Raw genomic sequence first — 27,120 nt, forward strand, 5'->3', positions numbered from 1 at the left:
CTGTGACACCTCACACTGTGACACCTCACACTGTGACACCTCACACACTGTGACACCTCACACACTGTAACACCTCACACTGTTACACCTCACACACTGTGACACCACACACACTGTGACACCTCACACTGTAACACCTCACACACTGTAACACCTCACACACTGTAACACCTCACACTGTAACACCTCACACACTGTAACACCTCACACACTGTGACACCTCACACACTGTAACACCTCACACCGTGACACCTCACACACTGTAACACCTCACACACTGCGACACCCTGTGACACCTCACACACTGTGACACCTCACACTGTGACACCTCACACTGTGACACCTCACACTGACACTTCACACTGTGACACCTCACACTGTAACACCTCACACACTGTGACACCTCACACTGTGACACCTCACACACTGTAACACCTCACACTGTGACACCTCACACACTGTAACACCTCACACACTGTAACACCGTGACACCTCACACACTGTAACACCTCACACTGTGACACCTCACACACTGTGACACCTCACACTGTGACACCTCACACTGTGACACCTCACACACTGTAACACCTCACACACTGTGACACCTCACACACTGTGACACCTCACACACTGTGACACCTCACACACTGTAACACCACACACTGTAACACCACACACACTGTGACACCTCACACACTAACACCTCACACTGTAACACCTCACAATGTGACACCACACACTGTGACACCTCACACACTGTGACACCTCACACACTGTGACACCTCACACTGTAACACCACACACTGTAACACCACACACACTGTGACACCTCACACACTAACACCTCACACTGTTGCACCTCACACTGTTACACCTCACACTGGGACACCTCACACACTGTAACACCTCACACTGTGACACCTCACACTATCACACCACACACACTGTGACACCTCACACTGTGACACCTCACACAGTGTAACACCTCACACTGTGACACCTCACACTGCAACACCTCACACTGTGACACCTCACACTGGGACACCTCACACACTGTAACACCTCACACTGTGACACCTCACACTATCACACCACACACACTGTGACACCTCACACTGTGACACCTCACACACTGTAACACCTCACACACTGTGACACCTCACACATTGTAACACCTCACACATTGTAACACCTCACACACTGTAACACCTCACACACTGTAACACCTCACACTGTGACACCTCACACTGTGACACCTCACACTGACACCTCACACACTGGAACACCTCACACACTGTAACACCTCACACACTGTAACACCTCACACTGTAACACCTCACAATGTAACACCTCACACACTGTAACACCTCACACCGTGACACCTCACACACTGTAACACCTCACACACTGTAACACCTCACACTGTGACACCTCACACATTGTAACACCTCACACTGTGACACCTCACACACTGTAACACCTCACAATGTAACACCTCACACACTGTAACACCTCACACCGTGACACCTCACACACTGTAACACCTCACACACTGTAACACCTCACACTGTGACACCTCACACATTGTAACACCTCACACCGTGACACCTCACACACTGTAACACCTCACACACTGTAACACCTCACACTGTGACACCTCACACACTGTAACACCTCACACTGTGACACCTCACACACTGTGACACCTCACACACTGTAACACCTCACACTGTAACACCTCACACATTGTAACACCTCACACACTGTAACACCTCACACTGTAACACCTCACACTGACACCTCACACACTGGAACACCTCACACACTGTAACACCTCACACTGTGACACCTCACACTGTGACACCTCACACTGACACCTCACACACTGGAACACCTCACACACTGGAACACCTCACACACTGTAACACCTCACACACTGTAATACCTCACACTGTAACACCTCACAATGTAACACCTCACACACTGTAACACCTCACACCGTGACACCTCACACACTGTAACACCTCACACACTGTAACACCTCACACACTGTAACACCTCACACACTGTGACACCTCACACATTGTGACACCTCACACTGTGACACCTCACAGACTGACACCTCACACTGTGACACCTCACACTGTGACACCTCACACACTGTAACACCTCACACTGTGACACCTCACACTGTGACACCTCACACTGTGACACCTCACACATTGTAACACCTCACACACTGTAACACCTCACACTGTGACACCTCACACTGTGACACCTCACACACCGTGACACCTCACACACTGTAACACCTCACACACCGTGACACCTCACACATTGTAACACCTCACACACTGTGACACCTCACACTGTTACACCTCACACACTGTGACACCTCACACACTAACACCTCACACACTGTAACACCTCACACTGTAACACCTCACACTGTGACACCTCACACATTGTAACACCTCACACACTGTAACACCTCACACTGTGACACCTCACACTGTTACACCACACACACTGTGACACCTCACACACTAACACCTCACACACTGTGACACCTCACACACTGTGACACCTCACACTGTAACACCTCACACTGTGACACCTCACACTGTTACACCACACACACTGTGACACCTCACACTGTGACACCACACACACTGTGACACCTCACACACTAACACCACACACACTGTGACACCTCACACACTAACACCTCACACACTGCGACACCTCACACTGTAACACCTCACACTGTGACACCTCACACTGTGACACCTCACACTATCACACCTCACACTGTGACACCTCACACTATCACACCTCACACACTGTGACACCTCACACACTGTGACACCACACACTGTGACACCTCACACTGTAACACCTCACACACTGTGACACCTCACACTGCGACACCTCACACTGCGACACCACACACTGTTACACCTCACACTGCGACACCTCACACTGCGACACCACACACTGCGACACCTCACACTGCGACACCTCACACTGCGACACCACACACTGCGACACCTCACACACTGTGACACCTCACACTGCAACACCTCACACACTGTGACACCTCACACACTGTGACACCTCACACTGCAACACCTCACACTGCAACACCTCACACACTGTGACAACTCACACACTGTGACACCTCACACTGTGACACCTCACACACTGTGACACCTCACACTGTGACACCTCACACACTGTAACACCTCACACTGTAACACCTCACACACTGTGACACCTCACACACTGTGACACCTCACACTGTAACACCTCACACACTGTGACACCACACACTGTAACACCACACACACTGTAACACCTCACACACTTTAACACCTCACACTGTGACACCTCACACTGTAACACGGTGACACCTCACACACTGTGACACCTCACACACTGTGACACCACACACACTGTAACACCACACACTGTGACACACCACACACTGTGACACACCACACACTGTGACACCTCACACTGTAACACCTCACACTGTAACACCTCACACTGACACCTCACACTGTGACACCTCACACTGTGACACCTCACACTGTAACACGGTGACACCTCACACACTGTTGCACCTCACACACTGTAACACCTCACACACTGTGACACCTCACACACTAACACCTCACACACTGTGACACCTCACACACTGTGACACCTCACACTGTGACACCTCACACACTACCACCTCACACACTGTTGCACCTCACACACTGTAACACCTCACACACTGTGACACCTCACACTGTGACACCTCACACTGTGACACCTCACACACTAACACCTCACACTGTAACACCTCACACTGTGACACCTCACACACTGTGACACCTCACACACTGTGACACCTCACACACTGTGACACCTCACACACTGTGACACCTCACACACTGTGACACCTCACACTGTAACACCTCACACACTGTAACACCTCACACACTGTGACACCTCACACACTGTGACACCTCACACTGTAACACCTCACACACTGTAACACCTCACACACTGTAACACCTCACACACTGTGACACCTCACACACTGTAACACCTCACACACTGTGACACCTCACACTGTGACACCACACACTGTAACACCTCACAAACTGTAACACCTCACACTGTGACACCTCACACACTGTGAAACCTCACACCGTGACACCTCACACTGACACCTCACACACTGGAACACCTCACACTGTAACACCTCACACACTGTAACACCTCACACACTGTAACACCTCACACACTAACACCTCACACTGTGACACCTCACACACTGTGACACCTCACACACTGTGACACCTCACACTGACACCTCACACTGTGACACCTCACACTGTGACACCTCACACTGTAACACCTCACACACTGTGACACCTCACACTGTGACACCTCACACTGTGACACCTCACACTGTGACACCTCACACACTGTGACACCTCACACATTGTGACACCTCACACTGTGACACCTCACACACTGTGACACCTCACACATTGTGACACCTCACACACTGTGACACCTCACACATTGTGACACCTCACACTGTGACACCTCACACACTGTGACACCTCACACACTGTGACACCTCATACTGTGACACCTCACACTGTGACACCTCACACATTGTGACACCTCACACTGTAACACCTCACACACTGTAACACCACACACTGTGACACACCACACACTGTGACACACCACACACTGTGACACACCACACACTGTGACACACTACACAATGTAACACCTCACACTGTAACACCTCACACACTGTAACACCTCACACTGTGACACCTCACACACTGTAACACCTCACACTGTGACACCTCACACTGTAACACGGTGACACCTCACACACTGTGACACCTCACACACTGTGACACCTCACACATTGTGACACCTCACACTGTGACACCTCACACTGACACCTCACACTGCAACAGCTCACACACTGTAACACCTCACACTGTGACACCTCACACACTGTAACACCTCACACTGTGACACCACACACTGTAACACCTCACACACTGTGACACCTCACACACTGCAACAGCTCACACACTAACACCTCACACTGTGACACCTCACACACTGTGACACCTCACACACTGTAACACCTCACACTGTGACACCACACACTGTAACACCACACACTGTGACACCTCACACACTGTAACACCTCACACACTGCAACACCTCACACTGTGACACCTCACACACTGTAACACCTCACACTGTGACACCTCACACAATGTGACACCTCACACTGTAACACCTCACAAACTGTAACACCTCACACAATGTGACACCTCACACTATAACACCTCACAAACTGTGACAGCTCACACACTGTAACACCTCACACACTGTAACACCTCACACACTGTAACACCTCACACAATGTGACACCTCACACTGTAACACCTCACAAACTGTGACAGCTCACACACTGTAACACCTCACACACTGTAACACCTCACACACTGTGACACCTCACACATTGTGACACCTCACACTGTAACACCTCACACTGTAACACCTCACACAATGTGACACCTCACACTGTAACACCTCACACACTGTAACACCTCACACACTGTAACACCTCACACACTGTAACACCTCACACTGTGACACCTCACACACTGTGACACCTCACACTGACACCTCACACACTGGAACACCTCACACTGTAACACCTCACACACTGTGACACCTCACACTGACACCTCACACACTGGAACACCTCACACTGTGACACCTCACACACTGTAACACCTCACACACTGTAACACCTCACACTGTAACACCTCACACACTGTGACACCTCACACTGACACCTCACACACTGCAACACCTCACACACTGTAACACCTCACACTGACACCTCACACACTGGAACACCTCACACTGTGACACCTCACACACTGTGACACCTCACACACTGTAACACCTCACACATTGTAACACCTCACACTGTAACACCTCACACCGTGACACCTCACACACTGTAACACCTCACACACTGCGACACCCTGTGACACCTCGCACTGACACCTCACACTGTGACACCTCACACTGTGACACCTCACACTGTGACACCTCACACTGACACTTCACACTGTGACACCGCACACTGTAACACCTCACACTGTGACACCTCACACACTGTGACACATCACACACTGTAACACCTCACACACTGTAACACCTCACACACTGTAACACCGTGACACCTCACACACTGTAACACCTCACACTGTGACACCTCACACACTCTGACACCTCACACTGTGACACCTCACACTGTGACACCTCACACACTGTAACACCTCACACTGTGACACCTCACACACTGTGACACCTCACACACTGTAACACCTCACACTGTGACACCTCACACACTGTGACACCTCACACACTGTGACACCTCACACTGTGACACCTCACACACTGTAACACCTCACACTGTGACACCACACACTGTAACACCTCACACACTGTGACACCTCACACTGTGACACCTCACACTGTGACACCTCACACACTGTAACACCTCACACACTGTGACACCTCACACTGTGACACCTCACACACTGTGACACCTCACACTGTGACACCTCACACACTGTGACACCTCACACTATCACACCTCACACACTGTGACACCTCACACTGTAACACCTCACACTGTGACACCTCACACACTGTAACACCTAACACACTGTAACACCTCACACACTGTGACACCTCACACACTGTAACACCTCACACTGTAACACCTCACACACTGTAACACCACACACACTGTAACACCACACACACTGTGAAACCTCACACACTGTGAAACCTCACACACTGTGACACCTCACACTGTTACACCTCACACACTGTAACACCTCACACTGTTACACCTCACACACTGTAACACCACACACTGTAACACCTCACACTGTTACACCTCACACTGTAACACCACACACACTGTAACACCACACACACTGTGACACCTCACACACTGTGACACCTCACACTGTTACACCTCACACACTGTAACACCTCACACTGTTACACCTCACACACTGTAACACCACACACACTGTAACACCTCACACACTGTAACACCTCACACTGTTACACCTCACACACTGTAACACCTCACACTGTTACACCTCACACACTGTAACACCTCACACTGTTACACCTCACACACTGTGACACCACACACACAGTAACACCACACACACTGTAACACCTCACACACTGTAACACCTCACACTGTAACACCTCACACCGTGACACCTCACACCGTGACACCTCACACACTGTAACACCTCACACACTGCGACACCTCACACACTGTAACACCTCACACACTGTAACACTTCACACTGTGACACCTCACACTGTGACACCTCACACTGTTACACCTCACACACTGTGACACCTCACACACTAACACCTCACACACTGTGACACCTCACACTGTGACACCACACACTGTAACACCACACAGTGTTACACCTCACACACACACACTGTGACACCTCACACTGTGACACCTCACAATATCACACCTCACACTGCGACACCACACACTGCGACACCTCACACTGTGACACCTCACACTGCGACACCTCACACTGTGACACCTCACACCGTGACACCTCACACTGTGACACCTCACACACTGTGACACCACACACTGTGACACCTCACACTGTGACACCTCACACACTGTGACACCACACACTGTGACACCTCACACTGTGACACCTCACACACTGTGACACCACACACTGTGACACCTCACACACTAACACCTCACACACTGTGACACCACACACTGTGAAACCTCACACTGTGACACCTCACACACTGTGACACCACACACTGTAACACCTCACACACTAACACCTCACACACTGTGACACCTCACACTGTGACACCTCACACACTGTGACACCTCACACTGTGACACCTCACACACTGTGACACCTCACACTGTGACACCTCACACACTGTAACACCTCACACTGTGACACCACACACTGTACCACCTCACACACTGTAACACCTCACACACTGTGACACCTCACACTGTGACACCTCACACACTGTGACACCTCACACTGTGACACCACACACTGTGACACCTCACACTGTGACACCACACACTGTAACACCTCACACTGTGACACCACACACTGTAACACCTCACACACTGTAACACCTCACACACTGTAACACCTCACACTGTGCCACCTCACTCACTGTGACACCTCACACACTGTAACACCTCACACACTGTGACACCTCACACACTGTGACACCTCACACACTGTAACACCTCACACACTGTGACACCTCACACACTGTAACACCTCACACTGTGACACCTCACACACTGACACCTCACACACTGTAACACCTCACACACTGTGACACCTCACACACTGTGACACCTCACACACTGTGACACCTCACACTGTGACACCTCACACTGTGACACCTCACAAACTGTGACACCTCACACACTAACACCTCACACACTGTGACACCTCACACTGTGACACCACACACTGTAACACCACACAGTGTTACACCTCACACACACACACTGTGACACCTCACACCCTGTGACACCTCACACTGTGACACCTCACACACTGTGACACCTCACACACTAACACCTCACACACTGTGACACCTCACACTGTGACACCACACACTGTAACACCACACAGTGTTACACCTCACACACACACACTGTGACACCTCACACTGTGACACCTCACAATATCACACCTCACACTGCGACACCACACACTGCGACACCTCACACTGTGACACCTCACACTGCGACACCTCACACTGTGACACCTCACACTGTAACACCTCACACCGTGACACCTCACACTGTGACACCTCACACACTGTGACACCACACACTGTGACACCTCACACTGTGACACCTCACACACTGTGACACCTCACACACTGTGACACCACACACTGTGACACCTCACACTGTGACACCTCACACACTGTGACACCACACACTGTGACACCTCACACACTAACACCTCACACACTGTGACACCACACACTGTGAAACCTCACACTGTGACACCTCACACACTGTGACACCACACACTGTAACACCTCACACACTAACACCTCACACACTGTGACACCTCACACTGTGACACCTCACACACTGTGACACCTCACACTGTGACACCTCACACACTGTGACACCTCACACTGTGACACCTCACACTGTGACACCACACACTGTGACACCTCACACTGTGACACCACACACTGTAACACCTCACACTGTGACACCACACACTAACACCTCACACACTGTGACACCTCACACACTGTGACACCTCACACACTGTGACACCTCACACTGTGACACCTCACACACTGTGACACCTCACACTGTGACACCACACACTGTGACACCTCACACTGTGACACCACACACTGTAACACCTCACACTGTGACACCACACACTGTAACACCTCACACACTGTAACACCTCACACACTGTAACACCTCACACTGTGCCACCTCACTCACTGTGACACCTCACACACTGTAACACCTCACACACTGTGACACCTCACACACTGTGACACCTCACACACTGTAACACCTCACACACTGTGACACCTCACACACTGTAACACCTCACACTGTGACACCTCACACACTGACACCTCACACACTGTAACACCTCACACACTGTGACACCTCACACACTGTAACACCTCACACACTGTGACACCTCACACTGTGACACCTCACACACTGTGACACCTCACACACTGTAACACCTCACACTGTGACACCTCACACACTGTGACACCTCACACTGTGACACCTCACACTGTGACACCTCACACCCTGTGACACCTCACACTGTAACACCTCACACTGTAACACCTCACACACTGTAACACCTCACACTGTGACACCTCACACTGTGACACCTCACACTGTAACACCTCACACACTGTAACACCTCACACTGTGACACCTCACACCCTGTGACACCTCACACTGTAACACCTCACACTGTAACACCTCACACACTGTAACACCTCACACTGTGACACCTCACACACTGTGACACCTCACACTGTAACACCTCACACACTGTAACACCTCACACTGTGACACCTCACACACTGTGACACCTCACACTGTAACACCTCACACACTGTAACACCTCACACTGTGACACCTCACACTGTAACACCTCACACTGTGACACCTCACACACTGTGACACCTCACACACTGTAACACCTCACACACTGTGACACCTCACACACTGTGACACCTCACACTGTGACACCTCACAAACTGTGACACCTCACACACTGTGACACCTCACACTGTAACACCTCACACACTGTGACACCTCACACACTGTGACACCTCACACTATCACACCTCACACACTGTGACACCTCACACACTGTGACACCTCACACTGTAACACCTCACACACTGTGACACCTCACACACTGTGACACCACACACTGTAACAGCTCACACTGTAACACCTCACACTGTGACACCTCACACACTGTGACACCTCACACACTGAAACACCTGACACACTATCACACCACACACTGTAACACCTCACATTGTAACACCTCACACACTGTGACACCTCACACACTGTGACACCTCACACTATCACACCTCACACTGTAACACCTCACACTGTGACACCTCACACTATCACACCTCACACTGTGACACCTCTCACTGTGACACTTCACCCTGTGACACCACACACTATGACACCGTGACACCACACACTGTGACACCACACACTGTAACACCTCACACTGTAACACCTCACACACTGTAACTTACATTGATAAAGTGCCTTTACTGCAGTAAAACAATGCTTTATGAAGTGAGTGGATTTATTTGTGCAGGGTCTCCAGTTCTGTAAGTTCTTTCACTGATTCCCTGGGTCATTCCCTGATCTTCCATCCAAGTTCTGACAGGACATCGGAGGAACGCGCACAGAAATTCTCCACGGAAATGTCGCGAAGATCTGCTGATTTTTAATATAATTCTCTGACATTAATATCTTTCAGCTGGGAGTGAGACACGGTCCCAGAGCGGAGTGCTGGTCACGGCACGGAATAAATCAACAACACCAAGCTCAGTGAAAAAATGCTGCCTTACCGCCGCCCAAATCTCCCTCACAGGTAACACACTGGGGGAATGGATTGAACAGTGGGATCTGGGTTCACACCAGGATTAAGAAAACAAATTAATACAGGGCTATGGGGAGAGAGCGGGGCAGTGGGATTAGTTTGGGATTGAAACAGGGCGATGGGAAGAGAGTGGGGCAGTGGGATTAGTTTGGGATTGATACAGGGCTATGGGGAGAGAGTGGGGCAGTGGGATCAGTTTGGGATTGATACAGGGCTATGGGGAGAGAGTGGGGCAGTGGGATTAGTTTGGGATTGATACAGGGCTGTGGGGAGAGAGTGGGACAGTGGGATTAGATTGGGATTAGTTTGGGAAGAGAATGGGCAGTGGGATTAGTTTGGGATTCATACAGGGCTATGGGGAGAGGGCAGGGCAGTGGGATTAGTTTGGGATTGATACAGGGCTATGGGGAGAGAGTGGGGCAGTGGGATTAGTTTGGGATTGATACAGGGCTATGGGGAGAGAGTGGGGCAGTGGGATTAGTTTGGGATTGATGCAGGGCTATGGGGAGAGAGTGGGGTAGTGGGATTAGTTTGGGATTGATACAGGGCTATGGGGAGAGCACGGTGCAGTGGGATTAGTTTGGGACTGATACAGGGCTATGGGGAGAGAGCGGGGCAGTGGGATTAGTTTGGGATTGATACAGGGCTGTGGGGAGAGAGTGGGACAGTGGGATTAGATTGGGATTAGTTTGGGAAGAGAATGGGCAGTGGGATTAGTTTGGGATTCATACAGGGCTATGGGGAGAGGGCAGGGCAGTGGGATTAGTTTGGGATTGATACAGGGTTATGGGGAGAGAGTGGGGCAGTGGGATTAGTTTGGGATTGATGCAGGGCTATGGGGAGAGAGTGGGGTAGTGGGATTAGTTTGGGATTGATACAGGGCTATGGGGAGAGCACGGTGCAGTGGGATTAGTTTGGGACTGATACAGGGCTATGGGGAGAGAGCGGGGCAGTGGGATTAGTTTGGGATTGATACAGGCCAATGGAGAGAGAGTGGGACAGTGGGATTAGTTTGGGATTGATGCAGGTCTATGGGAAGAGAATGGGCAGTGGGATAAGTTTGGGATTGATTGAGGGCTATGAGGAGAGAATGGGGCAGTGGGATTAGTTTGGGATTGATACAGGGCTATCGGGAGACAGTGGGGCATTGGGATTAGTTTGGGATTGATACAGGGCTGTAGGGAGAGAGTGGGGTAGTGGGATTGGTTTGGGATTGATACAGGGCTATGGGGAGAGCATGGGGCAGTGGGATTAGTTTGGGATTGATACAGGTCTATGGGGAGAGAGGGGGGCAGTGGGATTAGTTTGAGATTGATGCAGGTCTATGGGAAGAGAATGGGCAGTGGGATTAGTTTGGGATTGATACAGGGCTATGGGGTGAGGGCAGGGCAGTGGGATTAGTTTGGGATTGATACAGGGCTATGGGGAGAGAGTGGGGCAGTGGGATTAGTTTGGGATTGATACAGGGCTGTGGGGAGAGAGTGGGGCAGTGGGAATAGTTTGGGATTGATACAGGGCTCTGGGGACAGTGTGGGGCAGTGGGATTAGTTTGGGATTGATACAGGGCTATGGAGAGAGAGAGGGGCAGTGGGATTAGTTTGGGATTGATAAAGGGCTATGGAGAGAGAGAGGGGCAGGGGGATTAGTTTCGGATTGAAACAGGGCTATGGGGAGAGGGTGGGGCAGTGGGATTAGTTTGGGATTGATGCAGGGCTATGGGGAGAGAGGGGGCAGTGGGATTAGTTTGGGATTGATACAGGGCTATGGGGAGAGCGCAGGGTAGTGGGATTACTTTGGGACTGATACAGGGCTATGGGGAGAGAGTGGGACAGTGGGATTAGTTTGGGACTGATACAGGGCTATGGGGAGAGAGTGGGACAGTGGGATTAGTTTGGGATTGATGCATGTCTATGGGAAGAGAATGGGCAGTGGGATTATTTTGGGATTCATACAGGGCTATGGGGTGAGGGCAGGGCAGTGGGATTAGTTTGGGATTGATCCAGGTCTATGGGGAGAGAGTGGGGCAGTGGGATTAGTTTGGGATTGATACAGGGCTATGGAGAGGGAGTGGGGTAGTGGGATTAGTTTGGGATTGATACAGGGCTATGGAGAGAGAGAGGGGCAGTGGGATTAGTTTGGGATTGATACAGGGCTATGGAGAGGGAGTGGGGTAGTGGGATTAGTTTGGGATTGATACAGGGCTATGGGGAGAGAGCGGGGCAGTGGGATTAGTTTGGGACTGATACAGGGCTATGGGGAGAGAGTGGGACAGTGGGATTAGTTTGGGATTGATACAGGGCGATGGGGAGAGAGTGGGGCAGTGGGATTAGTTTGGGATTGATACAGGGCTATGGGGAGAGAGTGGGACAGTGGGATTAGTTTGGGATTGATGCAGGTCTATGGGAAGAGAATGGGCAGTGGGATTAGTTTGGGATTCATACAGGGCAATGGGGTGAGGGCAGGGCAGTGGGATTAGTTTGGGATTGATACAGGGCTATGGGGAGAGAGTGGGGCAGTGGGATTAGTTTGGGATTGATACAGGGCTGTGGGGAGAGAGTGGGGCAGTGGGATTAGTTTGGGATTGATACAGGGCTATGGGGAGAGAGCGGGGCAATGGGATTAGTTTGGGATTGATACAGGGCTATGGAGAGAGAGGGGGCAGTGGGATTAGTTTGGGATTGAAACAGGGCTATGGGGAGAGCGCGGGGCTGTGGGATTAGTTTGGGATTGATACAGGGCTATGGGGAGAGAGTGGGATAGTGGGATTAGTTTGGGATTGATACAGGGCGATGGGGAGAGCACGGGGCAGTGGGATTAGTTTGGGACTGATACAGGGCTCTGGGGAGAGAGTGGGACAGTGGGATTAGTTTAGGATTGATGCATGTCTATGGGAAGAGAATGGGCAGTGGGATTATTTTGGGATTCATACAGGGCTATGGGGTGAGGGCAGGGCAGTGGGATTAGTTTGGGATTGATCCAGGTCTATGGGGAGAGAGTGGGGCAGTGGGATTAATTTGGGATTGATACAGGGCTATGGGGAGAGAGTGGGGCAGTGGGATTAGTTTGGGATTGATACAGGGCTATGGGGAGAGAGTGGGGCAGTGGGATTAGTTTGGGATTGATACAGGGCTATGGAGAGGGAGTGGGGCAGTGGTATTAGTTTGGGATTGATGCAGGGCTATGGGGAGAGCGCGGGGCAGTGGGATTACTTTGGGATTGATACAGGGCTATGGGGAGAGCACGGGGCAGTGGGATTAGTTTGGGACTGATACAGGGCTATGGGGAGAGAGTGGGACATTGGGATTAGTTTGGGATTGATGCAGGTCTCTGGGAAGAGAATGGGCAGTGGGATTATTTTGGGATTCATACAGGGCTATGGGGTGAGGGCAGGGCAGTGGGATTAGTTTGGGATTGATCCAGGTCTATGGGGAGAGAGTGGGGCAGTGGGACTAGTTTGGGATTGATACAGGGCTATGGGGAGAGTGTGGGGCAGTGGGATTAGTTTGGGATTGATACAGGGCCATGGAGAGGGAGTGGGGCAGTGGGATCAGTTTGGGATTGATACAGGGCTTTGGGGAGAGTGTGGGGCAGTGGGATTAGTTTGGGATTGATGCAGGCCTATGGGAAGAGAATGGGCAGTGGGATTAGTTTGGGATTCATACAGGGCTATGGGGTGAGGGCAGGGCAGTGGGATTAGTTTGGGATTGATACAGGGCTATGGGGAGAGAGTGGGGCAGTGGGATTAGTTTGGGATTGATACAGGGCTGTGGGGAGAGAGTGAGGCAGTGGGATTAGTTTGGGATTGATACAGGGCTATGGGGAGAGAGCGGGGCAATGGGATTAGTTTGGGATTGATACAGGGCTATGGAGAGAGAGGGGGCAGTGGGATTAGTTTGGGATTGAAACAGGGCTATGGAGAGCGCGGGGCAGTGGGATTAGTTTGGGATTGATACAGGGCTATGGGGAGAGAGCGGGGCAGTGGGATTAGTTTGGGATTGATACAGGGCTATGGGGAGAGAGTGTGATCGTGGGATTAGTTTGGGATTGATACAGGGCTATGGGGAGAGCACGGGGCAGTGGGATTCGTTTGGGACTGATACACGGCGATGGGGAGAGAGTGGGACAGTGGGATTAGTTTGGGATTGATGCATGTCGATGGGAAGAGAATGGGCAGTGGGATTATTTTGGGATTCATACAGGGCTATGGGGTGAGGGCAGGGCAATGGGATTAGTTTGGGATTGATCCAGGTCCATGGGGAGAGAGTGGGGCAGTGGGATTAATTTGGGATTGATACAGGGCTATGGGGAGAGAGTGGGGCAGTGGGATTAGTTTGGGATTGATACAGGGCTATGGGGAGAGTGTGGGGCAGTGGGATTAGTTTGGGATTGATACAGGGCTATGGAGAGAGAGGGGCAGTGGGATTAATTTGGGATTGATACAGGACTATGGGGAGAGGGCGGGGCAGTGGGATTACTTTGGGATTGATACAGGGCTATGGGGAGAGAGCGGGGCAGTGGGATTAGTTTGGGATTGATACAGGGCTATGGGGAGAGAGTGGGACAGTGGGATTAGTTTGGGATTGATACAGGGCTATGGGGAGAGAGCGGGGCAGTGGGATTAGTTTGGGACTGATACAGGGCTATGGGGAGAGAGTGGGACAGTGGGATTAGTTAGGGATTGATACAGGGCTATGGGGAGAGGGCGGGGCAGTGGGATTAGTTTGGGATTGATACAGGGCTCTGGGGAGAGAGGGGGCAGTGGGATTAGTTTGGGATTGATACAGGGCTATGGGGAGAGCGCGGGGCAGTGGGATTACTTTGGGATTGATACAGGGCTATGGGGAGAGAGCGGGGCAGTGGGATTAGTTTGGGATTGATACAGGGCTATGGGGAGAGAGTGGGACAGTGGGATTAGTTTGGGATTGATACAGGGCTATGGGGTGAGAGTGTGGTAGTGGGATTAGTTTGGGATTGATACAGGGCTATGGGGAGAGAGTGGGACAGTGGGATTAGTTTGGGATTGATACAGGGCTATGGGGTGAGAGTGTGGTAGTGGGATTAGTTTGGGATTGATACAGGGCTATGGGGAGAGAGTGGGACAGTGGGATTAGTTTGGGATTGATACAGGGCTATGGGGAGAGCACCGGGCAGTGGGATTAGTTTGGGATTGATACAGGGCGATGGGGAGAGAGTGGGACAGTGGGAATAATTTGGGATGATGTAGAGGTATGGAGAGAGAGTGGGACAGTGGGATGAGTTTGGGATTAGTTTGGGAAGAGAATGGGCAGTGGGATTGGTTTGGGATTCATACAGGGCTATGGGGAGAGGGCAGGGCAGTGGGAATCATTTGGGATTGATACAGGGCTATGGGGAGAGAGTGGGGCAGTGGGATTAGTTTGGGATTGATGCAGGTCTATGGGAAGAGAATGGGCAGTGGGATTAGTTTGGGATTCATACAGGGCTATGGGGTGAGGGCAGGGCAGTGGGATTAGTTTGGGATTGATACAGGGCTATGGAGATAGAGTGGGACAGTGGGATTAGTTTGGGATTGATACAGGGCTATGGGGAGAGCACGGGGCAGTGGGATTAGTTTGGGACTGATACAGGGCTATGGGGAGAGAGTGGGACAGTGGGATTAGTTTGGGATTGATGAAGGTCTATGGGGTGAGGGCAGGGCAGTGGCATTAGTTTGGGATTGATCCAGGTCTATGGGGAGAGAGTGGGGCAGTGGGATTAATTTGGGATTGATACAGGGCTATGGGGAGAGAGTGGGGCAATGGGATTAGTTTGGGATTGATACAGGGCTATGGGGAGAGAGTGGGGCAGTGGGATTAGTTTGGGATTGATACAGGGCTATGGAGAGAGTGTGTGGCAGTGGGATTAGTTTGGGATTGATACAGGGCTATGGAGAGAGTGTGTGGCAGTGGGATTCGTTTGGGATTGATGCAGGGCGATGGAGAGAGAGAGGGGCAGTGGGATTAGTTTGGGATTGATACAGGGCTGTGGGGAGAGAGTGGGGCAGTGGGATTCGTTTGGGATTGATACAGGGCTATGGGGAGTGGGCGGGGCAGTGGGATTAGTTTGGGATTGATACAGGGCTATGGGGAGAGAGGGGGCAGTGGGATTAGTTTGGGATTGATACAGGGCTATGGGGAGAGAGGGGGCAGTGGGATTAGTTTGGGATTGATACAGGGCTATGGGGAGAGAGGGGGCAGTGGGATTAGTTTGGGATTGATACAGGGCTATGGGGAGAGCGCAGGGCAGTGGGATTACTTTGGGATTGATACAGGGCTATGGGGAGAGAGCGGGGCAGTGGGATTAATTTGGGACTGATACAGGGCTATGGGGAGAGAGTGGGACAGTGGGATTAGTTTGGGATTGATACAGGGCTATGGGGAGAGAGTGGGGTAGTGGGATTAGTTTGGGATTGATACAGGGCTATGGGGAGAGAGTGGGACAGTGGGATTAGTTTGGGATTGATGCAGGTCTATGGGAAGAGAATGGGCAGTGGGATTAGTTTGGGATTCATACAGGGCTATTGGGTGAGGGCAGGGCAGTGGGATTAGTTTGGGATTGATACAGGGCTATGGGGAGAGAGTGGGGCAGTGGGATTAGTTTGGGATTGATACAGGGCTGTGGGGAGAGAGTGGGGCAGTGGGATTCGTTTGGGATTGATACAGGGCTATGGGGAGAGAGCGGGGCAATGGGATTAGTTTGGGATTGATACAGGGCTATGGGGAGTGGGCGGGGCAGTGGGATTAGTTTGGGATTGATACAGGGCTATGGGGAGAGAGGGGGCAGTGGGATTAGTTTGGGATTGATACAGGGCTATGGGGAGAGAGGGGGCAGTGGGATTAGTTTGGGATTGATACAGGGCTATGGGGAGAGAGGGGGCAGTGGGATTAGTTTGGGATTGATACAGGGCTATGGGGAGAGCGCAGGGCAGTGGGATTACTTTGGGATTGATACAGGGCTATGGGGAGAGAGCGGGGCAGTGGGATTAATTTGGGACTGATACAGGGCTATGGGGAGAGAGTGGGACAGTGGGATTAGTTTGGGATTGATACAGGGCTATGGGGAGAGAGTGGGGTAGTGGGATTAGTTTGGGATTGATACAGGGCTATGGGGAGAGAGTGGGACAGTGGGATTAGTTTGGGATTGATGCAGGTCTATGGGAAGAGAATGGGCAGTGGGATTAGTTTGGGATTCATACAGGGCTATGGGGTGAGGGCAGGGCAGTGGGATTAGTTTGGGATTGATACAGGGCTATGGGGAGAGAGTGGGGCAGTGGGATTAGTTTGGGATTGATACAGGGCTGTGGGGAGAGAGTGGGGCAGTGGGATTCGTTTGGGATTGATACAGGGCTATGGGGAGAGAGCGGGGCAGTGGGATTAGTTTGGGATTGATACAGGGCTATGGGGTGAGGGCAGGGCAGTGGGATTAGTTTGGGATTGATCCAGGTCTATGGGGAGAGAGTGGGGCAGTGGGATTAATTTGGGATTGATACAGGGCTCTGGGGAGAGAGTGGGGCAGTGGGACTAGTTTGGGATTGATACAGGGCTATGGGGAGAGTGTGGGGCAGTGGGATTAGTTTGGGATTGATACAGGGCTATGGAGAGGGAGTGGGGCAGTGGTATTAGTTTGGGATTGATGCAGGTCTATGGGAAGAGAATGGGCAGTGGGATTAGTTTGGGATTCATACAGGGCTATGGGGTGAGGGCAGGGCAGTGGGATTAGTTTGGGATTGATACAGGGCTATGGGGAGAGAGTGGGGCAGTGGGATTAGTTTGGGATTGATACAGGGCTGTGGGGAGAGAGTGGGGCAGTGGGATTCGTTTGGGATTGATACAGGGCTATGGGGAGAGAGCGGGGCAATGGGATTAGTTTGGGATTGATACAGGGCTATGGGGAGAGAGCGGGGCAGTGGGATTAGTTTGGGATTGATACAGGGCTATGGGGAGAGAGTGGGATAGTGGGATTAGTTTGGGATTGATGCATGTCTGTGGGAAGAGAATGGCCAGTGGGATTATTTTGGGATTCATACAGGGCTATGGGGTGAGGGCAGGGCAGTGGGATTAGTTTGGGATTGATCCAGGTCTATGGGGAGAGAGTGGGGCAGTGGGATTAATTTGGGATTGATACAGGGCTCTGGGGAGAGAGTGGGGCAGTGGGACTAGTTTGGGATTGATACAGGGCTATGGGGAGAGTGTGGGGCAGTGGGATTAGTTTGGGATTGATACAGGGCTATGGAGAGGGAGTGGGGCAGTGGTATTAGTTTGGGATTGATACAGGGCTATGGGGAGAGTGTGGGGCAGTGCGATTAGTTTGGGATTGATACAGGGCTGTGGAGAGAGAGAGGGGCAGTGGGATTAGTTTGGGATTGATACAGGGCTATGGAGAGAGAGTGGGGTAGTGGGATTAGTTTGGGATTGATACAGGGCTATGGGGAGAGAGTGGGACAGTGGGATTAGTTTGGGATTGATGCAGGTCTATGGGAAGAGAATGGGCAGTGGGATTAGTTTGGGATTCATACAGGGCTATGGGGTGAGGGCAGGGCAGTGGGATTAGTTTGGGATTGATACAGGGCTATGGGGAGAGAGTGGGGCAGTGGGATTAGTTTGGGATTGATACAGGGCTGTGGGGAGAGAGTGGGGCAGTGGGATTCGTTTGGGATTGATACAGGGCTATGGGGAGAGAGCGGGGCAATGGGATTAGTTTGGGATTGATACGGGGCTATGGGGAGAGAGCGGGGCAGTGGGATTAGTTTGGGATTGATACAGGGCTATGGGGAGAGAGTGGGATAGTGGGATTAGTTTGGGATTGATGCATGTCTGTGGGAAGAGAATGGGCAGTGGGATTATTTTGGGATTCATACAGGGCTATGGGGTGAGGGCAGGGCAGTGGGATTAGTTTGGGATTGATCCAGGTCTATGGGGAGAGAGTGGGGCAGTGGGATTAATTTGGGATTGATACAGGGCTCTGGGGAGAGAGTGGGGCAGTGGGACTAGTTTGGGATTGATACAGGGCTATGGGGAGAGTGTGGGGCAGTGGGATTAGTTTGGGATTGATACAGGGCTATGGAGAGGGAGTGGGGCAGTGGTATTAGTTTGGGATTGATGCAGGTCTATGGGAAGAGAATGGGCAGTGGGATTAGTTTGGGATTCATACAGGGCTATGGGGTGAGGGCAGGGCAGTGGGATTAGTTTGGGATTGATACAGGGCTATGGGGAGAGAGTGGGGCAGTGGGATTAGTTTGGGATTGATACAGGGCTGTGGGGAGAGAGTGGGGCAGTGGGATTCGTTTGGGATTGATACAGGGCTATGGGGAGAGAGCGGGGCAATGGGATTAGTTTGGGATTGATACAGGGCTATGGGGAGAGAGCGGGGCAGTGGGATTAGTTTGGGATTGATACAGGGCTATGGGGAGAGAGTGGGATAGTGGGATTAGTTTGGGATTGATGCATGTCTGTGGGAAGAGAATGGGCAGTGGGATTATTTTGGGATTCATACAGGGCTATGGGGTGAGGGCAGGGCAGTGGGATTAGTTTGGGATTGATCCAGGTCTATGGGGAGAGAGTGGGGCAGTGGGATTAATTTGGGATTGATACAGGGCTCTGGGGAGAGAGTGGGGCAGTGGGACTAGTTTGGGATTGATACAGGGCTATGGGGAGAGTGTGGGGCAGTGGGATTAGTTTGGGATTGATACAGGGCTATGGAGAGGGAGTGGGGCAGTGGTATTAGTTTGGGATTGATACAGGGCTATGGGGAGAGTGTGGGGCAGTGCGATTAGTTTGGGATTGATACAGGGCTGTGGAGAGAGAGAGGGGCAGTGGGATTAGTTTGGGATTGATACAGGGCTATGGAGAGAGAGAGGGGCAGTGGGATTAGTTTGGGATTGATACAGGGCTATGGGGAGAGAGGGGGCAGGGGGATTAGTTTGGGATTGATACAGTGCTATGGGGAGAGGGCGGGGCAGTGGGATTAGTTTGGGACTGATACAGGTCTATGGAGAGAGAGTGGGGCAGTGGGAATAATTTGGGATTGATACAGAGGTATGGAGAGAGAGTGGGACAGTGGGATGAGTTTGGGATTAGTTTGGGAAGAGAATGGGCAGTGGGATTGGTTTGGGATTCATACAGGGCTATGGGGAGAGGGCAGGGCAGTGGGATTCATTTGGGATTGATACAGGGCTATGGGGAGAGAGTGGGGCAGTGGGATTAGTTTGGGATTGATACAGGGCTATGTGGAGAGAGCGGGACAGTGGGATTAGTTTGGGATTGATACAGGGCGATGGAGAGAGAGTGGGGCAGTGGGTTTCGTTTGGGATTGATGCAGGTCTATGGGAAGAGAATGGGCAGTGGGATTAGTTTGGGATTCATACAGGGCTATGGGGTGTGGGCAGGGCAGTGGGATTAGTTTGGGATTGATACAGGGCTGTGGAGATAGAGTGGGACAGTGGGATTAGTTTGGGATTGATGCAGGTCTATGGGAAGAGAATGGGCAGTGGGATTAGTTTGGGATTCATACAGGGCTATGGGGAGAGAGTGGGGCAGTGGGATTAGTTTGGGATTGATGCAGGGCTATGGGGAGAGAATGGGGCAGCGGGATTCGTTTTGGCGTCCTATTTGACCCTGAGATCAGCTTCCAACCACATATCTGCTCCATCACCAAAGACCGCCTACTTCCACCTCCGTTACATCGCCCCTGCCTCAGCTCATCTGCTGCTGAAACCCTCATCTGTGCCTTTGTTACCTCTAGACTGGACTATTCCAATGCTCTCCTGGCCCGGCATCCCATCTTCCGCCCTCCATAAACTTGAGCTCATCGCAATCTCTGCTGCCCCCGTATCCCAACTCGCACCAAGTCCCGTTCACCCATCACCCCTGTGGTCGCTGACCTACATTGGCTCCCAGCCTCAATTTGAAAATTATCGTCCTCGTGTTGAAATCCCTCCATGACCTCGCCCCCTCCCTATCTCTGTAACCTCCTCCAGGCCTACAACCCTCCGAGGACTCTGCACTCCTCCAATTCTGGTCTCTTGCGCATCCCCGATTTCCATCGCTCCACCATTGGGTTTGATACAGGGCTATGGGCAGACTTCCAACACAACTATCCCCTGGAGTACACTCTTCTGTTACCACTGATGCCTCGGGTAGACGGCTCTAGACCCCTGCGTTATACAGGTCTAGACTCCTGTGGTAGACAAGTCCATCCCTTGTCCAGTCTGAGGAACACCCATTTGCCCTGACTCATTGCTTCCATCCATCAACAAATGTTCAATCTTTGCTCTTACATTTCTGTTTGTCCCACTTGTCTGAATTTTTCTAACAAGCCTCAGGTCGGACATTCTCCGAAGGCTTTATCTCTCTTGAATAAATGTATCGAGGATAAAGCAGTCCGCTTGATTGGCACCCCATCCACCACCCTAAACATTCACTCCCTTCACCACCGGCGCACCGTGGCTGCAGTGTGTACCATCCACAGGATGCACTGCAGCAACTCGCCAAGGCTTCTTCGACAGCACCTCCCAAACCCGCGATCTCTCCCGCCTAGAAGGACAAAAGCAGCAGGCACATGGGAACAACACCACCTGCACGTTCCCCTCCAAGTCACACACCATCCCGACTTGGAAATATATCGCCGTTCCTTCATCGTCGCTGGGTCAAAATCCTGGAACTCCCTTCCTAACAGCACTGTGGGAGAACCGTCAGCACACGGACTGCAGCGGTTCAAGGAGAATCATCGAATCAGAGAATGTTACGGCACAGAAGGAGGCCATTCGGCCCATCGTGTCCACCCCGGCCGAGAAAGCTATGCTGCTTAATCCCACTTTCCAGCTCTTGGTCTGTAGCCCTGTGGGTTACGGCACTTCAAGTGCACATCCAATGCTTTTTAAATGAGTTGAGGGTTTCTGCCTCTCCCGCCCTTTCAGGCAGTGAGTTCCAGACCCTCACCGCCCTCTGGGTGATTCAGGGATCTGTGGACATGCACTCCGAGGTCCCTCTGTTCCTCTACACCTCTCAATATCCTCCCATTTACTGTGTACACCCTTGCCTTATTTGCCTTCCCCCAATGCATTACCTCACACTTCTCTGGATTGAATTCCATTTGCCACTTTTCTGCCCACCTGACCAGTCCATTGGTATCTTCCTGCAGTCTACAGCTTTCCTCCTCACTATCAACCACACGGCCAATTTTTGTACCATCTGCAAACTTCTTAATCATGCCCCCCACATTCAAGTCCGAATCATTAATATATACCACAAAAAGCAAGGGACCTGGTACTGAGCCCTGCGGAACCCCACTGGAAACAGCCTTCCAGTCGCAAAAACACCCGTCGACCATTACCCTTTGCTTCCTGCCACTGAGCCAATTTTGGATCCAACTAGCCACTTTCCCTTGGATCCCATGGGCTTTTACTTTTCTGACCAGTCTGCCATGTGGGACCTTGTCAAAAGCCTTGCTAAAATCCGTGTAGACTACATCAAACGCGCTACCCTCATCGACCCTCCTTGTTACCTCCTCAAAAAATTCAATCAAGTTAGCCAGACACGACCTTCCCTTAACAAATCCATGCTGACTGCCCCTGATTAACCCGTGCCTTTCTAATGGATGATTAATACTGTCCCTCAGAATTGTTTCCAACAATTTGCCCGCTATTGAGGTTAGGCTGACTGGCCTATAATTACTCGGTCTATCTCTTTCTCCCTTTTTGAACAATGGTACAACGTTAGCAGTCCTCCAATCCTCCGGCACCACGCCTGTATCCAGTGAGGATTGGAAAATGATGCTCAGAGGGTGGTGGGGGCCTGGAACTCACTGCCTGAAAGGGTGGGAGAGGCAGAAACCCTCAACTCATTTCAAAAGTACCTGGAGGTGCACTTGAAGTGCTGTAACCTACAGGGCTACGGACCAGGTGCTGGAAAGTAGGATTAGGCTGGGTGGCTCATTTTCGGCCGGCGCGGACACGATGGGCCGAGTGGCCTCATTCTGTGCCATGAATTTTCTGTGAAGCTACGATCTCCGGAATTTTTTTGCCGGATTGCGGATGGTAATATTTCACACTGTGCTCATCTTGTGACTTCCCTTAGATCTGGGCTGGGAACACTGGATTCTGTACCCGGAGCAAATTACGTACGTGGCCTGTGCGAGTTGCAGGCCCCCACGGGATGTGATGTCTCTCCGCTGTCACCAGGACCGACCCTCCTCAACACCAAAAGCCCACAGGGTAGGTATTGGCCTTTGGCATGAGCGGCCTGTATTGGAGCCTGGGGACAGCAGATTGGAAAGTGCTGAGAGCATCTAAATCAGACATTGGGCCGGCACATAGGGAGAGGGAGAGGAAGGGGGAATTGGAGCAGATACTTTGAATCACAAGCACGCCTCATGGCGTCTGCCCAAACACCAGCCCTCACTCCCGTAACCAGGACTATCAGTCTCCCCAGTCACAGAAGGTGAGTGACGAGTGACAAGTGACAATTATGGCAGGAAGTTGTGTGTGGGGGGGAGGGGGGGGGGATATCACACACATCTGGAGATGTTCCTATACAGACGACAATTTCAGCACTGTTGTGCCTGTATAGGAACACCTCCAGATGTGTGCGGTCTCTGTCTGTGCACCGTTTCCAGGAGCGTGAGACTATTTGTGTGCACTGTTCCCAGATGTGCGATTCTGTTTGTGCACTAATGCTCCCAGATGTGTGATTCTGCCAGTACATTAATGCACCCAGATGTGTGACCGCTGTCTGTGTAAAGATGCACCCAGATGTTTGTGATTCTGTCTGTGCTCTAATACTCCCAGATGTGCGTGATTCTGTCTGTAGACTCAAAGGATATAGGGAAAGTGGAGTTGAGGTAGAAATCAGATTAGCCATGATCTCATTAAATGTAGGAGCAGCCTCGAGGGGTCAAATGGCCTACTCCTGCTCCTATCTCTTGTGGTCTTATACTTTTTTGGTCTTATGGACTTATGCACCCAGATGTGTGACTCTATCTGTGTTGAGATGCATCCAGGTGTGAGTTATTTTGTTGGTGCACTATTCCTCCCAGATGTGTGACTATTTCTGTTCACCGATGCACCCAGATGTGTGACCCTGTGTGGAGATACATCCAGATGTGAGTTATCCTTTCAGTGCCCTCATGCTCCCAGATATGTGACTCTGCCTGCGCACAATGCTCCCACATGAGTTATTCTGTCACTGCACTAATGTATCCAGATGTTTTTCCTCTGTCTATGCACTAATGCTCCCACATGTATGATTCTGCCTGTGCTCTAATGCACCCAGAGGTGTATGATTCTGTCTGTGCACTAATGCTCCCAGATGTGCGGCTAAGTCTGTTCATTTATGCTCCCAAATGTGTGACTGTCTGCACACTGATGCTCTCCGTCGCATGATTCTGTCTGTACATTATGCTCCCAGATGTGTTTCTCTGTCTATGCACTAATGCTCCCACATGTATGATTCTGTCTGTGCTCTAATGCATCCAGATTTTGTCTGTACACTAATGCTCCCAAAGGTGTTATTCTTTCCGCTTTTGCTCACAGATGTGAGTATTCACGTCGGTGCACTAATGCTCCCAGATGTGCGACGATGTCTGTTCAGTGATGTACCCAGATGTGTGAATCTTCTCTGTGCGCTATTGCTCGCAGATGTGTAATTCTGTCCGTCCACTACTGCTCCCAGATTAGTAATTCGGTCTGTCAAAAATGTGCAAGGTTCTGTCTGTGCACTAACGCTCCCATCTGTGCGATTGTGGCTGGGCTCTAATGCTCCCAGATGTGTGTGATTCTGTCTGTGCACTAGTGCTCCTGAATGTACATAACTCTTTCTGCAATACTGCTCACAGATGTGTACGATTATGTCAGTGCACTAATGCTCCCAGATGTGTGACTTTTATCCCCGGTATCATTCTGGTGAATCTGTGCTGCACCCCCTCCAAGGCAGATATATCCTTCCTGAGGGGACGGTGCAGTGCCCAGAACTGACCGCAGTTAAATGAAAACAGAAGTGTGAACTGAGTTTCTGTGGCAAGAAAATGAGGTTCTGAATGATATTCCCTTTGGGACCTCACAGATGAGCTGCTGTAAAGCAGTGAAGACGGTTTGGATTCCGATTGTATATGTGGATGAAGATTTGTCGTTGGTAACAAGCAATATTCCCCTGACTGAAGAATGTGGCTGGTAGGTGTGGGAAGAAGCAGCGAGACGGAGAGCGGAGATCGCCTCTCCTCTTTACATCGAAGAGCAACAAAAACAATTCCAAGTATCTGCTTTCTGATTGACAGGACCACACCGGGACAGTGAGGGATACAATCCTGCAGCATCTTCCAGGAGATTTCCTGGAGGAAAGTGTCCAATTGAAACAAGAATGTGCAAATTCTGGGGAAGTGGGAGTGAGAGCTGGTGACGAGGAGGGGGGGTGGGGGGGGGGGCGAGAGCTGGTGACGAGGAGGGCGGGGGGGGGGGGGGGGCGAGAGCTGGTGACGAGGAGGGCGGGGGGGCGAGAGCTGGTGACGAGGAGGGCGGGGGGGCGAGAGCTGGTGACGAGGAGGGCGGGGGGCGAGAGCTGGTGACGAGGAGGGCGGGGGGGGGCGAGAGCTGGTGACGAGGAGGGCGGGGGGCGAGAGCTGGTGACGAGGAGGGCGGGGGTGGCGAGAGCTGGTGAAGAGGAGGGCGGGGGGGGGGCGAGAGCTGGTGACGAGGAGGGCGGGGGGGGGGCGAGAGCTGGTGACGAGGAGGGCGGGGGGGGCGAGAGCTGGTGACGAGGAGGGCGGGGGGGGGCGAGAGCTGGTGACGAGGAGG

General features: G+C 51.6%; 1 protein-coding gene across 1 annotated transcript in view; it reads left to right on the top strand.

Annotated features, from left to right (window-relative positions):
- LOC137306528 (uncharacterized) overlaps positions 1 to 26,717 on the top strand; it is a 65,104-nt gene extending 38,387 nt beyond the window's left edge. The window contains exons 3-5 of the mRNA XM_067975795.1: positions 11,196 to 11,309; positions 24,410 to 24,546; positions 26,393 to 26,717. Of these exons, the coding sequence (XP_067831896.1) occupies positions 11,196 to 11,309; positions 24,410 to 24,546; positions 26,393 to 26,503 (362 nt within the window). The 3' untranslated portion in view covers positions 26,504 to 26,717. The remainder of the gene's footprint in view (positions 1 to 11,195; positions 11,310 to 24,409; positions 24,547 to 26,392) is intronic.
- Positions 26,718 to 27,120: the final 403 nt, after the last annotated feature.

The sequence above is a fragment of the Heptranchias perlo genome, chromosome 43 (assembly GCF_035084215.1).
Source record: "Heptranchias perlo isolate sHepPer1 chromosome 43, sHepPer1.hap1, whole genome shotgun sequence".
Taxonomy (NCBI): Eukaryota; Metazoa; Chordata; class Chondrichthyes; order Hexanchiformes; family Hexanchidae; genus Heptranchias; species Heptranchias perlo.